The sequence below is a fragment of the Gymnoscopelus microlampas genome (genome assembly GCF_963454915.1).
Source record: "Gymnoscopelus microlampas genome assembly, chromosome: 5".
Lineage (NCBI taxonomy): Eukaryota > Metazoa > Chordata > Actinopteri > Myctophiformes > Myctophidae > Gymnoscopelus > Gymnoscopelus microlampas.
Window position 1 is genome coordinate 43,031,710 of NC_139942.1, and position 16,781 is coordinate 43,048,490.

General features: G+C 40.5%; 2 protein-coding genes across 3 annotated transcripts; one reads left to right on the plus strand and one right to left on the minus strand.

Annotated features, from left to right (window-relative positions):
* Positions 1-176: 176 nt before the first annotated feature.
* trnau1apb (tRNA selenocysteine 1 associated protein 1b) lies at positions 177-10,419 on the minus strand. Of its 2 annotated transcripts, XM_084057294.1 has the most exons (9): positions 10,265-10,419; positions 8,866-8,960; positions 8,203-8,302; positions 6,626-6,678; positions 5,828-5,956; positions 5,208-5,324; positions 3,944-4,250; positions 2,995-3,040; positions 177-2,481 (listed from the first exon to the last, which is right to left on the minus strand). In XM_084057294.1, exons 1-9 carry the CDS (start codon positions 10,298-10,300, stop codon positions 2,345-2,347), a joined length of 1,020 nt encoding a protein of 339 aa, XP_083913420.1. In that variant the 5' UTR covers positions 10,301-10,419; the 3' UTR covers positions 177-2,344. The 2 variants fall into 2 exon arrangements, with proteins under 2 accessions (XP_083913420.1, XP_083913421.1); XM_084057295.1 differs by lacking the exons at positions 8,866-8,960; positions 10,265-10,419 and adding an exon at positions 6,817-6,875 and having other exon boundaries at positions 8,203-8,273.
* Positions 10,420-14,382: 3,963 nt separating this feature from the next.
* Positions 14,383-15,558, plus strand: LOC311045494 (cannabinoid receptor type 1B-like). The gene has a single exon (XM_084057380.1). It carries the CDS (start codon positions 14,479-14,481, stop codon positions 15,538-15,540), a length of 1,062 nt encoding a protein of 353 aa, XP_083913506.1. The 5' UTR covers positions 14,383-14,478; the 3' UTR covers positions 15,541-15,558.
* Positions 15,559-16,781: the final 1,223 nt, after the last annotated feature.

The window sequence follows — 16,781 nt, forward strand, 5'->3', positions numbered from 1 at the left end:
TCATTTAACACAAAAATATCACTTACTGCACCTTTTGTATGAGCTGACAGCATCATATAAAAGACAGCATTTGATTATCCACTTAATAAACTGGGTAGTCTATGGAAATTTCTCTTCGATCTGTTTTATTGGTAAAATACCTCCAGACAGAGTATATACAAAAGATCAGGCACAACTAGACAAAGGACAATGACTTTATGCTGTATCTGATGCAGCCAATTGACAGCAAACGCACAAAATGCTCAGCACAGTATCATACTGCTTCAATTATCTCCTGCAGGTGGTGTCATCTAATAATAAAGAAAAGGGAATAGTTTTCTGCCTGGAAAACTGATAAATTCCAGATTTTCTTTTTAGGTATACAGTACTTTCAACTTTCAGCTGAAACACCATAGAGGTTTAAGGAACACCTTAAACTTGGGAGAGAAAAAAAATTAACAGGAGATAAAAGATGAGTATGAACTCAAATATTCCTTCAATAAAAAAAAAACATTCAATAAAACAAAATTAAAAACTCAGAACACATGTATATACACTCATTTTAGCCACACTTTCAGCCAAAGGCATTGTCCTGTGTGATGTTTGTTCTCTTCAGAGATGACTCACTTCAGCTGTTAATGACTACATCAGATAAAAATGTTTGTTTGTTGTTTGATCAAAATGTTTGCCAAATGGCTTCAGTGAGCAGAAGAGTCAATTTAGCTGGTGTCATTTTTTTTGTAGTTTAGCAGATACCAGAAGCCTATTTGTCAACTATTGGAACAGTGAAAAAAAGTATACCTTATTTAAAGCTGCAGCCTGTCAATTAAAATGTTTTATAATAATCCTTTTTCACCTGCATGGGAGACCAAACAGCTACAACTCTTCCAAATATTACCCTTATGAGCTTCAGGCAGTACTACTTACTAACCAGTAAACGTCCTACCCGACAGTCTACATTTATCAATGGAAAAGCAGGCAGGCCACCTACTCCACCCACTACAGAATCAGATGTACTAGTTATATTGTATTAATATACTCTGCCATACAGATTGGTTAAAATAATATTTTTAAGATCTGGATTGCAGCTTTTATGTTACATCATCACTGTGATATGGTTTTATGCAAAGGCCAGCTTGAATTTTAATTTTATGACATTTTCACATTAACCTTTTATGCAAAGTGCACTGTAGGTGATTCAACAGCCCAAGAAAGTTCAACTTTTGTATACTGTCCCAATACTTGTTACACCAACTGTAGGCTTCTCTTCAGTCTATGCTATAATGCATACAGAATAAACACCATGCCAGTTATACTGCTTAGTGAACCTCAACTGAATAGGTAACATTGCAAGCATGAAAAACAACATTCATATAGCATGTATATTTGTGAACACTTCCACGTTATTATTTTTAAAAAGCCTGCTGATCCTGTGTGCAGTTTTAGGCATTGTATGGCCCCAATGCTGCATGTAAAGCAACTCTACTACCTCAATATGTTACACAGCTTGCTACTGGGAAATGAATAAGCTTGTTGAATTTCTTGAATAGAAATAAAAGATGACAAAATATGTTCAGAACTTGGTCTATTGTGACTGGGTATTGAAAGAAAGCTACAGACGAGAGCTTTCCCGGTGGCCTTCTACATTCCAGTGGGGTGAGCTCATTTGGGCCAGCAAAGAATGAGAGCTTAGTATTGAAATTTAGAACTAAAAGATGTCATTTGCTGCCTTTGTCCTAGGGTACTTCTTCTATTGGCACACAGATTATCCAAACTAAACCATTAGCACTATTATACTCTGTTGTACAACAAATAGCGGAAATACCTGATCTGCAAGCTCGCAGCGTGCTGTGAACGTGTAGATCTGCTATTTTTGCTTTGTTTGGATATATTTGTAAAAAAAGAACAGCAAATTTAGACAGAACCTTGCAACATCAAACTAATAACTCACAGAGACTGCAGTTCTGTGTGACATGTAAATATAGCCAGTGTGTCACTGGTTAGAGTGACACTTCAGAACAGGGGGGTGTATGTCACAGTGGTTCTCAAAGTGGGGTCTGGAAACGCAGAGGGGTCCTTGAAGGAAGGAAATCCAGGGGGTCCCCAGCTAAATGTGTTAAAATAGCATCACAATCAGCCCCATTTCATACTCTTGCTTAGGCTATGAAATGTGGGATAATTTAGATTGTATTTACAACTCTTCTCTTTAGAGGTCCCTGACACAAAATCTTTCCAGATGGGGGTCTGTGGGTTCAAATGCATATCAATTTGGGGGTCCTTGACATGAAAATGTTTGAGAACCACTGGTGCACAAGATCAGCGGAACAAAAGAGGCGTCTGGAAGAAACTGAAGGAAGAAGAGAGATCAGGAAATGGAAGGGATAGAAGACATTATGGAGTCCAGGGGTTGCCAGTGACAGTCCATCATGGCGTCATAGAGTTCCTCGCTGCGCAGCATGAAGTCTTTGTTACACTGCTCCACATCCACCTCAGGGATCGGCTCTGCAAGGATTCACAAACACATAATGGTTAAAAGGTGCAACAGTAAACCAAATTAATCGATTTAATCAATTATAAAAAATTAAAAAAAAAAAAAAAAAAAAACTGTAAAAAAAAAAAAACTGTAATTTAATAAAATAGTAAATATCCCTATTTTGGGCATTTAATTATAGGCAAAACAAATAATTACAATAGCCTATCTACAAGCTCACAATGCGACATATTGTGAGGATGTAGAACGGCTACTTTCACAATATTTTGCATGACACCGTCATTTCAAAACACGCTTCTCGATTAATCTACAAATGAATTCATAGGATAATCACTAACAGAATAATCGATTGTTGCAGCCCTGCATTGGTTATTACATGACAGAGATCTTATTTTAATATTTGTGTATTAAGAACCGTGACCTTGAATGTCAGGAAAGTCATTCAAGTGTCCGGTCAGCATTCCCCGATTTCTCTAACGACGTGTCAAATGCCATCAACTAAAGAACAGCAGACAGATGTTTACCTTCTCCGTTATCCTCTTCTACGTCTTCAGTGTCTTCATGGCTCTGCTGTGGAGGGAAAATCAGCTTCGTTTCACTAATCAATATAACTGAATATAAACAAGTCCTATTTGCTCAAATAGACATGAAATCACTGTGGCCCATTCAGCCACTCTTTAGTATTTGTGGTATTCTAGTAATTCAACCAGTCCTTGGAACAAAAATAGTCCAAAGTCCAAAAATAGTAGATCTACAGGCTCAAAACGCTACACGTAGTGCATTAGTTGTAGATCGGCCATTTTTGGCGTAGCAGGAAATTAAGGTATGGACCAAATGTAGACCCCTGGACGACACCGGTCTAAGCACTAGTATAGGGTTTAAGTGGTTAAGCCTACATACTTCGGTCTACGATGAATAGCGAAAATAGCACATCCACAAGTTCACGACACGTTGCGAGCTTGTAGATCTGCTCACTATTAAAAAAATAATCTTATTTTGCCATTTTGTTTGTTTCTTTTCATTAAAAGATATAACCTATAATGACATGCCCAAAATAGGGACGTGAGGTTGAGTGGCCAAGAAATGGCAATTTAATGTAAACAAATTAAGAGCAAGAAACCGAATGTTCATTACTGGAATATTTGCAACGGAGGTGTAGGTAGGCCCACCTCACAATTATTACATAATCACCTTATCCCAATTATTTGAGGTAATCACTATTATTTTGCATAATCGTTATAATCCTTTCCATGTTGAAAAATGCTCACACTTTTTCAAACTTTTCCCCAAAATAGCAGGATATAGCAGATCTACCAGCTTACAACGCGTCACTTTGTGACGTGTTGTAAGCTTGCAGATGAGCCATTTCTGACAATTGTTGACAATAATCGTCAACTTAAATTTTGCATTTTGTGACAGCCCTAGGTGTAGGTCGGAGTACATATACAGTATATGTACGTGAATGCCACTCACCTCTGCAGCTCCAGCCATATCGACAGGCATTGGCGGCTGCCCCATAGGTGGAGGCGGTCCCATCATGTGTCCCGGCGGGGGGTAATAGGGTCCATAGTTATAATTGTACCCACTGTTATAGCCACTGTTATAGCCACTGTTGTTGTAGCCACCGTACTGGTCATAACCCCCCCACCCGGAATAGTATCCCCCTTGGGCCCCTGCTGCACCACCCTGGCTTCCATAGTAACCTGGCTGCTGCTGATTGTAACCTTGGCCTTGGTAACCCTGGCCTCCCTGCCCTCCGTGGTAGTTGTTCATTTTCTGGCTGGAAAAACAAAAACAAAATAAGCAAATTTATAACTAATGCAACATCAAATTATATATATTTCAGCTGAATAAGGTATTTCAGCAGTTGCTTTTATTTCATGAGATTTGTAATTTTGGTGAATTTCTGTTTTCTGGGTTGCGAGCTTAAAATACACACGCGACAGGCAGTACAGGCAGCGAGAAATCTGTGCGAGTGCGACCTCCGTTTCCCCTGCCATCGTGCAAAACAAATGTGCCATCCCTTGTGAGCTGACCATAGCTCTGGTGCTACCCTCACGCCAATAAGAAAAAACATTGGGTTTGAAAACCTAATTTCCGTATCGCCTTCAGCCTGGCAGAGATAATGACATGTATTGATGCCGCTAGGGTCCTTTAAAACAGACAATGGTTGTGTAAAATACTGACAACTTTCAATCCTCCCAACTAGAGTTGTTCCGATACTCATACCAGTATCGGAAAAGCTGCCAATACTGCCTAAAATGCTGGTATCTGTATCGGCGAGTATGGCAGTCTATGCCATTCCGATACCACGTCATTTTTCACACAATGAGATTTAATTTGCATTCATATTTTGAATTGATTTTTGCACTACTGTTTCATATTCTTACTGTACAATTTACATTATTATTTCACTAACTTGGAGCTGCACTTCAACTATTCTTAATGGTATTTTAATTTTATATATATACATACTGTATATTCCTAGATCAGTGGTTCTCAAACTTCAAGGACCCCCATAACTCGGGAGTGTACGAATGGAACCATTTGTACATTCTCAGAGTTACAGACTTGTAAGGGTTCCCCCCAAGGAACCCTGAGGGTCACTGGACACCACTTACACAATGGTATCGGATAGGTACTCGGTATCGACCGATACGCAAGTTATGGGTATTGGAATCGGTATCAGGAAGGAGAAAATGGTATCGGTACATATCTACTCCCAACAGTGTCCTACCTCTTTGCCACAGCGATACTGAGTCGCAGCGGCTTGCCCCCCAGCACGGTCCCCTGGCAATCCTCGATGGACTTCTTCTGCTCGCTCTCCTCCCCGAACTTAACAAACCCATAGCCTCTGCAGATGACAAGGTTAGTTAACACCACCTCTCCGTGCCAACACACTCTCTCCATAACTCAGCATGAAATAGCCAGTTATAATGAGGAAAAAAAAGGAATATAATGGGTATTATTATGGTAGAACTGAAACTTGTTGTTTTACTTTTTAATATGAGGTAGCATCACTCGAATTGTGAGTTGCTCTTGCTTAGCCTATATGGGGAAAACAATAGTTTAAGCATAAGACGGGAAGAAAACAATTATTTAGTGGTTTGTGGAGTACAGATGTACAGCAGAACTACTGGAGGTGGAAGCCCATAGCACTGCTAACCCAGAGTCACACAACACACATAGCTTACACAGTAAGGAAAACAAGCCTCTACTGGAGGTAGAAACAATATTGAAATATTTGTTTTATAATATTTGAAATTCATAACTCACAACACACACCACAGCAACAGAAATCAGACATTTGAAGTCATATCCCTGTACCGTCTTCCATTTAAGTGTGAGTTGTCATACCTTGAGTTGCCGAACTGGTCGGTGACTACTTTGGCTCCTTTACAAGAAGGGAACTTCTTAAAGACTTGGTGCAGCTGGTAGTCGTCAACTTCAGCGGCCAGGTCGCCCACAAACACTGAATACTCTGGTCTAAGAACCAGGTGACAAGATGCTATGATTATTTACATTTGTATATATTTTTTTTGTTACAGTCATTTAGTTTTTATTATCATTCTTACAGGTGCAAGTCACAAGCATTAAGTAGTAATAAATGTATCTATAAATCCTACGTACAAGTATTATTTCACGTTGTGCTTGTTGATGTAACAAAACGATTTAATTGTTGTAATCTTATTGTAGAAGGAGACTGTCTGTGGTATAACTCCCCAGTCCCATTAACAAAAAATACTTTATAATACTTGGGTCAAACAAATCTTGAACTTTAGAATCTTATTTTTGCACAATGACAACGATTCCCAATCAAAGTGTAAAATAACAAGACTTCAAAAGGCATGACACGGGTACAGTATAAAAATGGCATCCACTGACCACAGCATGAACATTCTCTCCACTACATCTTAAGCGCATACTGTACATTATGCATTGTCAATTTACAGTATTTTATTTTCCTTTCCATCTCTGAATGTAACTTTTATGCACTGTAATGACAGAATGTTGGTTTTAAGACTCAAAATCTTAACCAGGAACAGCGCTGGCTAGAAACCCATATGCAATGCATGCATTGTGTATTTTTAACCTGTAACAATGTGTACTTGTCTTAAACAGAAATAATGGACAGAAATTCAAATTATGACTCACCCTGCATCTGGACGTTTTCCATAGGTGGCATAGTTTAGCTTAAACTTCCGGGGCTGCACCAGGCGAGAGAAGAAAAAAAAACACAAACACTAAGCCAACTTCACAACCTCAAAGATGTGTAGTATAGCACTGATATTGCTGGGAAATAAAGAGGGTAGTTATTATGGTTGTTGTTATTTGGGTTTACATACCTCCACCACCCAGACCAGCCTTTGGCCCATTCCTCAGTTAGTTCACTTCCTACCACCAGCTTCAAACAAAGTACATTCATATACAAGCAGCCTCGCAGCCACTTTCAGCAGCAAGTATAGGTGGGTAGACAGAGGAGCCAGTAGCTTAGCCTTGGATGGCTGTCAGGGCCAATAGTACTGCTTCAGCGACAGTAGCGGGCAGCCAAAAAACTCTCTTTTTCTTTTGACACTGTCAGTGTCGACTCCAGTTGACATGACGATCTTTCTTATTTTAAACACCATCATGAAACCCACAAAAGACTGGATGTTACAACAATGCCAGCTAATGGAGATTGAGCTCTCACTTGATTCCATAGCTGCTGACTGAAGCTATTCCGCAGTACCTTTTGTTTCACTTCAATTATGTATTCCATTTAGCTTTGAATTGAATTATTGACAATTCTTTAGAAAACGTGAATAAACAAAAAAAAAGGCAACAGCTTGTTTCCATTGTGGTCCACTGAAAACCAGCACATGTTTGGGAAGCAAAATGGTGCAGGCAAAAGAAATCTGTCAACAGAGAATTTAGACACTTGCCAAAGTGAGGGGGATGTTTTAAAAAAAGATTTAAAAATTGTGCGGTCTTTGAATTAGGGGCGTGTGATGTGACGATATCAAATCATGAATGATTAAAATGTCTCCACAGTCTGCCTTTTCTATCGTGATAACAGTGAATGAGTGCACATTCTATTGGTTGAAGTTCTATACAAGTTTATTTGGTAGCGTAGCGAATGACGACACCGAAAAGTTGGTCCGTAAAAAGAATTTGTAGTATTATATATAGTCAGTATTATGGAACTGGTTTATATTTTCTGGTTTGGATTTTGTTATTTGAACTATTCATAGTGTGCAAATGGAATCAAATGGACCCATAAGGGTCCATTTGATTCCCGAGTTTGGTTGTACTGTTCAGTAACTTGCAAAATTGTCTATAAATAAAAAAAAACCTACATGAAAAAAGAACCATGATAAGATTGTGGATCATGATCCTGTCTAGAAAAAAAATCATGATATGATATTTTTGCCATATCGCCCACCCGTACTTTGAACCCACGCCAGAGCAGGCAGAGTGTGATACTACACTGAATTTTGAGAGCCCGCTACTGGAGCAAATCTATCACACTACAGAGGGAAGGCCAACACTAGTGGTGCTCCGCTATCCTCAGTCAAATCGACCTACACAGATAATAACACATGAATACTGGTGGATAAGACTGCAAAAATGGAAGACAGTGTTTAATCGTCTCCAATTCATTATTTGTGCACAAGCAAATAATTCAATGTGTGGTAATGACTGTATACAAAAGCAATATGAGTCGACATGTGCGGCATCATCAGAGAACGTACCGGATTTGATCCAGGGACCAGTTTGCCGTTGAGTCGGTGGACACAGCGGTCGACACTTGCTTCGTCTGCCAGCTCCACAAAGCAGTAGCCTGCTGAACCACTACGGGACATGGGGAGAGCAGTTATTATGGATAGTATACAGGTTGTATGCAGTGTTGCCAGGTCTGCTTATTATAAGAGACTTTGGGCTTGTTTTTCTGTAAAGTTGCTTGTAAATATTGGTAGTTGCAGAGTTTTTTTAGGGGTGTTTCTAAAGTGTAGTTGCTTATTTTGGCTTGCTTCCTAAATGTTGTTTAAACCAGTGGTTCTCAAACATTTTCATGTCAAGGACCCCCAAATTAGTATACATTTGTCCATGGACACCCCACCAAAAATATATTTGTGCCAGGGACCCCCGCACCAGATTTTTATGGTTAAAATGTTTCAAAATATTTATAAAAATGTCACTTTTCAGAAATTATTTTTAAAATAGCAGATCTACAAGCTCACAATGCGTTGCATCGCGACACGTTGTGAGCTTGTAGATCGGTTGTTTATTTATCTCGCAAAATCTGGCAACACTGGTTATATGAACAGAGAAAGTCTATGTACAGCCAGGATAGTGCCTATGTTTGCATACCCTGTCCTGTGTGTACAGGCAGGATAGTGTCCATGTTTGCCTACCCTGTCCTGTGTGTGATGATCTTCACTCCATACGCAGTCTCTCCCATGGTGCTGAAAGCTGCCTTGATGAAGTTCTCATCCATATATGGGTCCAACTACACACACACAGACATACACACACACCATTGTTTCATTTTGATAGGATCAAGTTGCATAAGTCTATCTAAAAAACGATATGTGTTGTATTCTATGTATCGTTATTTACTGATGAACTGAGTACAATGGGCCACAATGGAAACAAGCCCCCGGGGGTTTTTGTGTTTCTTTTTTTACGGTAATACCTGTACTGTTAACAAACTAGTTTAAAGTATTCAATCAATCAAAACATCCAACGATTTAATTAGCTTTCTTTACCACTATTGCGTTTGCATCCATGGCTACACATCGAATAAGTCACTTATTTCTTACCAACTGCACTATTTATTATTAACAGACTAAAATCTCAGGAGTTGGTCTCTGTTCACAGTTGAGTTCAACTATCCCACCGGTTGGTTTACATTGCAGTACCATTGCTAGCTGAGCCTTGGATCAAGAAGACTATCATAGATGTGTTTTTGTCAATTCTGCCATTTGCAGATACGAAAGTTAAAGTCAGACACGATAAAATACATCTATGATAGTCTTGATCCAAGAATACTAAGACGCTAATAAATTAAATGGGCTTTGGACTCTATGGACCAGACCAGAGCTAGACTGCAAGGCAAGATTAGCCTTGCCCTAGGATCAAGACTATCATAGATGTATTTAAATCTTGATCCTAGACTAAGCCAAGATAATGGAATACATGTATGAGAACAGTTAAACTTTCGGCTGGTTCTGTGTTGTTGACCAGGACACCAAGTAGTCAAACAGATACTGGCTGGCTAACAACTTCACGTTAGCAAGGCTGGCTAACTTTTCAATAGCAGCATGTCTGTGTGTACGTTTAAGGCCAAATGATCTCATTATTGTTACATTTCTGTTCAATTGTAAATAGTATGCATCGCACATCCATCAGTTATTGATTAGGATGTGTTATTTACTTTAGTAAATAACACATCCTTTAGTTACATGTATGTTACTACTACATTGTAGCAGCAGGCCGAGTCAAATGCAGTGTTGCCATGTCCGCTTATTGTAAGCGACTTTGGGCTTATTGTTCTGTGAAGTTGCTTGTAGGTGCGGGTTGCGTTTTTTTTGGACTTGTATACAGTAGTGCTCATAATGGCCTATTATAAGTGTCCTAGATGCTTCTTTTAATCTTGTTTTCCTAGACCTGGTTGCTTATTTCTCTCACAAAATCTGGCAACACTAAGTGTTGCCACAGTGTTGAACACTGCCCTCACGCCTTATTATGGAAGTACAGCAGGCTTCAGGCATAGGCATAAAAAACCTTAGGTAAAAAATAGGCCCTACTTACATCTCCCATCCACAGACTGGTCTGCCTGTTAAACATCTTGAAGGTCTCTGCCGGTGATCAAACTACAACTAAAGAAGGAAAACACAACACTTCGTGTTGTTTCTTCTATGGACGAGACTTCACGTTACTTCCACGTTCATGCACTTCTTCTTCGACAGTATCGACACAAAAAAAACATGGATGGAGGGGGTCGTCAGGGTCGTGACGAAACCAGTGTTGCCAGATCTTGTGAGAGAAATAAGCAACCAGGTCTAAGAAAACAAGCCCAAAAGAAGCGACTGTAATAGGCTACATGAGGACTTCAAACCTAAATACATTTGGCTATTTGAAAATAGCAGATCTACGTGTTGTGAGCTTGTAGGTGTGCTATTTTCAAAAGAATCTTGAAACAAAAAGAAAATGTAAAAAATTGGTATCTGAGACACGGGTCCTGGGTGCTGGCACAAAATATTCTCAGTCCGCAGACAAATACACACATTTGCGGGGTTTCTTTGACATGAAAATGTCTCTGAGAACCACTGGTTTAAACAAACGTTAGGAAACAAGCAACTGCACTTTAGATACAAGCCCAAATAAAACTCAACCAGCGCAACCACCAATATTTTCAAGCAACTTTACAGAAAAACAAGCCCAAAGTCGCTTATGATAAGCGGACATGGCAACACTGGGCGAAACTCTTCTTCTTGTAGGATTTTAGAGCAAAATGTGTAGGCGCTTTCCTGCCCCCCGCTGGTCGATAAAAAATCAATATAAAATACTGACAGCCCTTTGGTAGAGAAGCAGGCACAGTAAAGAGAAAGAGAGAGAAGTATCATACTTCACAAAAGGGCCTTGAAACCCCAGGCTGATTTTGTCGTTTGTTTTCCACTTCAGGTTAAATACTACAGCAGAGTAAAAACATGGCAGACTAGCCCTAAGCAACAATGCTGCACCAAACAAATGAATAATGACTGTATTAGATTAGATGATGCTAGATTTTCATATGTGGTGTCCAGGCTGTGTGCAGACTGCCATGTTTTTACCCTGCTGTAGTTTTTAACCTGAAGTGGAAAACAAACACAAAATCAGCCTAGGGTTTCAAGCCCCGCAATAGCTTGAAAAATAATATTCAATAATAATAAACACTGCATAAGTTGAGGGCATAAGAAAGGCGGATTTACATGAAAGCATAACCATAACTATACAGTATGATTATACTAGGGGGAAAGTATTGTAGTAGCCTCTTTTGAGGTATGATGGTATGATGGTAGAACGGCTGTTATTCCACACAGTCCATGTTTATAAACATCCATTGGAATACTTTATGCGTTTTCTTGAGGGGATTCATCTCAGCAGCATTCAAATTTGTAGCACTCAGTGTGTACTCAAAACTTGTCATTTAAATTTAGTATCATATCCATTTGAAGGTTGTGGCAGAGAACATGTATTTTATTCAACTTTCTCCACTTTTCCCACAAGATTGACACAGACCATTCTTTGTCCCTGACAGGCCGCATTGACGGCAGCACATTGATATGGGACACATAAATTGACAGGTGGGTTGCAGTTGGTGCCGGGGTAATTCACACGTACCATTTCCTGTTTATTTCTGCCAGGCCGGAAGACACACACAAAGCAGAAGGAAACAAAGGCATTTCCTTAGTGTTTCAGACATGATGTGGTGGTGTGAAATGTGGTTTTAAAACATCTACATGCATTTAGGACATCAAGCACATACACTCAAAAAGTTTTGTTTTTTTTAAACAGCCACACATGTCTGCTCTGCCTTGTTTAATCTACAAAAATTAAAACTTTGAAACAATACCTTGAACATTTTAATACCAAAAAAACCAAAATAAATTGAGGGTTTAAAATATTTGGATTTGGATTAAAGGATAAACATAACTATAATAGGTATGTCTGATATAGTCTGTATTTATACTGGAATTGTCAGAACCAAATAGCGATATTAAAATGTCAAAACCCTATCTTTTAAAAAGTATTCATCATCGTTAGTCTATAATAGTCCTGGTTCAAAGTAATGCATCAAATGTGTTTCAATGTGTTATGTCAGTAGATTTTCCTTGTTAATCTGGCAAAATGTAATGTATTTCCATGCAGCACTCATACCGATTTCAGTTTTTTTCCAGAGCCTCATATTTTTCACTCAAAACTGTCTGCAGAGGCTCTATATTAACTTCTCATCTTTAGCAAGTTACGTCAAGTCAATTCAAATGAATTCAAGCACATTTACTGTATAAACAACTTTGGCTGACCAAACTGTGGTTGACCAAAGAGCTGTACAAGTTAATGCCCACAAACTGTAACACTGTGACAGCAGAGTGAGGAGAGTTGATGAGGCAGGGCTGCTTGTGGGCAACGGTTTGTTTGTGTGTGTGTGTGTGTGTGTGTGTGTGTGTGTGTGTGTGTGTGTGTGTGTGGGTGTGGGTGTGTGGGTGTGGGTGTGGGTGTGGGTGTGTGTGTGTGGGTGTGGGTGTGGGTGTGTGTGTGTGTGTGTGCGTGTGCGTGTGCGTGTGCGTGTGCGTGCGTGCGTGCGTGCGTGCGTGCGTGCGTGCGTGCGTGCGTGCGTGCGTGCGTGCGTGCGTGCGTGGTATTGATAGTGAAGCAAAAGAGTATTGAGTATTGAAACAGTATCAAATATTCAGAATCAATATGAAGAATAATGTAGGCTACATTTTGTGACAACACACTTTTTTTTCTTTTGCTGCAATCCATCCATCCATCCATCCATCCATCTATCTTCAACCGCTTATCCGGAGTCGGGTCGCGGGGGCAACAGTTCCAGCAGAGAGCTCCAGACTTTCCTCTCCTGAGCAACATTAGCCACTTCCTCCTGGGGGATCCCGAGGCGTTCCCAGGCCAGTGTGGAGATGTAATCCGCCCATCTGGTCCTTGGTCTGCCCCGGGGTCTCCTCCCAGTGGGATGTGCAATGCCCACTGAAAAAGAAGCAAGTATACAGTCTATAATTTTAATGCACAGATGCATATCACTTTCGCCCACTAAGAAGTCTTGCATGAAGGCCACAGCTAGATGATGTTGATCTTCACACATTCTGCAAGTCACACCTCATACCATGTGACCAAGCCCACAAAGCGATGCTTAAAACCACACACAACAGGCAGACAGTGACTAATGCAGCCTAGGCTACTGTACTGTTGGTAATGACTTTGTGAGAAAGAGATAATTTCACACACAGTTTCACTTTCTTGGAGTTACTGTTAACAAAAAGTGGATGGAAGACAAAACAATTTGGGTACTTTCAGCAGTTTGAATAAACATCATGGACCGATGCATGTTTTTTGCGGTGGGGAAATAAAGGTATGATTTATTGTATATTGTATTTATTTACTAACATCTTGCTGTTTGTACTTGTATGAGCGAGTGACAAATAAACCCTCTTGATTCTTCATTGTATTCATTTGTGAAATAATTTATTGTGATTCTAATTGTGAAACTTACCAGACAGGTGTTGAACCGGTAGAAATCAGAAATACTATCGATCGATATGTTTATTTAGTTGGTATGGTAATATTGATCTTCATTTAATATTTACATTTAGGCCTATATTAATACCTTATGTTACACTTTTTTTAACAGACGTTCTCCCTTGATGTAATTAATTAAATAATTATTTTAGGCATCATTCTTAGCAACCTCCCTTAATTAATAAGAAAGCCTGCTTGTCCTACATATTTAATGCAATCGGTTTCCCCTGAAGCGGCTTCCCACTATTAGGGTGCATGATGCATCCCAACTTCCCAAGGTATCCTGCATGCACTGACCACTGATCAATACCTCTATTATTGTATTTAAATGTTTGGATTAATTAATTTATAAGTTCTTGAATATTAAGTCTTTATACATTCATTAATTCATTGATTCAGTGAAAAATATTTTCTGCCTGAAAGCATCAAGATCTTTCATGTCTATTTCCAATGAAAAACAATATGGCAGTATTTATGGAGAGTATTCTACTTTTTCCCCTCTCCAGTGAGAACCTCACCTTGCAGCCATGCAGTCAGCTCTGCATGTGATAGCAAGCACCACAATTAAGACAATGACAACAGGCTTGCACTATCTTGGCTCCAATGACACCATCTACAATGAACTATTGTCTCCAGTCCAACAGACCACTATCTCAGACTTAATCCTTGGTATTGGGTCCTCTATAAGCAGTGGGGTCACTGCACAGTGTGATGAGAACTTTGACCATATGGAACGCTTTATGATCCTGACACCCAGTCAAACGATAGCAATAACCATCCTGGCGGTCACAATTTGCACCTTTACGGTGCTGGAGAACCTCATGGTGCTTTGTGTGATTCTGCACTCCCACACCTTGCGTTCACGGCCATCCTATTATTTCATAGGCAGCCTGGCCATGGCTGATTTAATTAGCAGCATCATATTTGTCTACAGCTTTCTGGACTTCCATGTGTTCCGCAGAAAGGACAGCCATGATGTTTTCCTCTTCAAACTAGGAGGAGTGAACGCCGCCTTCTCAGCCTCCGTCGGTAGTCTGTTCCTCACTGCAATCGACCGCTTAATCTGCCTCCACAGGCCCATGGTTTACAAACACATTGTAACAAAGGCCAAAGCAGTCATTGCCTTCAGCATGATGTGGTCCATCTCGATTGCCATCTCACTGCTGCCCCTGCTGGGGTGGAACTGCAAACGCCTCAACTCTGTGTGCTCAGGAATTTACCCATTTACTGACCACAAGTACCAAATGTTCTGGATTTCAATGATCAGTGTCTTATTCCTGTTCATCATCTATGCCTATGTGTCCATCCTGTGGAAAGCCCACCAACACACTGTCCACATGCGCTTCAGCCAGAGGAACGTTGTCGTCTCGGTGCCCGGGTCCAGTGTTCAGCTGGTCAGGCCTGAGCAGGCCCGAATAGATCTACGCCTGGCCAAGACCCTGGTACTCCTCCTGGCGGCCCTGGGCATCTGCTGGGGGCCTGTGCTAACTATCATGGTGTACGACCTGTTCTGGGAGGTGAACGACTTCACCAAGACTGTGTTTGCATTTTGCACCATGCTCTGCCTGCTCAACTCCACTGTAAATCCAGTCATCTATGCCATGAGGAGTACAGAGCTGCGCAGGGCTTTTGTCAACATGTGCAAGGTGTGCCGGGGCACAGACCTACCCCTGGACAATACTGGTGAGAGTAATTACCATAGCATGACTATGACTGTGATAGGCCCAGCATGTACCGCAGGGGAAGATACGAATGGAAAGACCACTGAGACTACAGAGGAGCCAGTCTGAGAGTCAAGATCAGGCTCTGGTAAAAACTAATGAAAAGACATTGCAGAACGGACACTGCTGCCTTGCTTTGTGCTGCTTTGAGCTGCTTTGTTGCTTTGTGCCATTTCAGTTTCAGGAGCAAAAACAAACACTGCAGAGACTAGTGGTTTGAATCCTCTGCATTTCTTCTGGCTTGGACGAGTGGCCGTACGAACACAACTGCCCGTGTTCACGGGAGGGGAGCCGGGCAGGGAGGCCAATCTTTGCCACTGCACCAGTGATCCCTACGGGATGGAGCAGTGCCTGCCAGAATGGTGAGGAGGAGGAGGGTGGAGGTGCTAGTACGCCCTCCTGGTGCGGGCTCTTCAGTGGCAGCTGAGCCAGTAGTGGCCACAGTGACATATGTGTATATGTTCTTCTCAGTTGTTGGGTATGGAGAGAAAAGGGGGGGGGGGGGGGGGGGGGGGTAAAAGGCTACTCGCATGTAGGCCTACATGTATGTTAGATATGTTGTGACATTATATAGCAAGGTGAAGTGCTAACCTTTAATTTTGACTGGCTGTTCTATGATCTTGTGCATAACAGTGTTATCTCCTTTTTGGTAATATGAATTAAATATTTTGTTGTTTTTGTCATAATGGCATGTGTTATAAAAGAAAAAGATTTGTGTTCAAGCATTTCACACTGCTTAAAGGAGAATTTTGGACTAAAGTTTTATTACCTTTTCTATGATGTTATGATATCTTAGGATGAACGGTACAGTAGAAAAATGTCATAACTCCACCCCTGGTCCGCCACAGCTTAAAAGCCCTCTAAGCTGCCTCATTCACTAGAATGGGGAATCTCACTTACAGTTGAAGCGGATAGGCCTTAGGTTAGATCACATATTTTAATAGCTTTTTTTGGGGGGGGGGATCTGATGTTCATAGTGACAGAACACTATGCAACCAAAAAAAAAAACAGAAGTCTCGCTAGACGAGATTGAAATCTCGAGATTGAAATCTTGTCTAGCGAGACTTCTGTTTTTTGTTTTGTTTTTTGGACAGTGTTCTGTCACTATGAACGTCAGATCTCTCACAAAAAAAAAGAAAAAGCTATTAAAATATGTGATATAACCTAAGGCCTATCCGCGCACCTTTTTAAGCTGTGGCGGACCAGGGGTGGAGTTATGAAATTTGTCTACTGTACCATTCATCCTAAGATATCATAACATCATAGAAAAGGTAATAAAACTTTAGTCCAAAATTCTCCTTTAAGAGCTG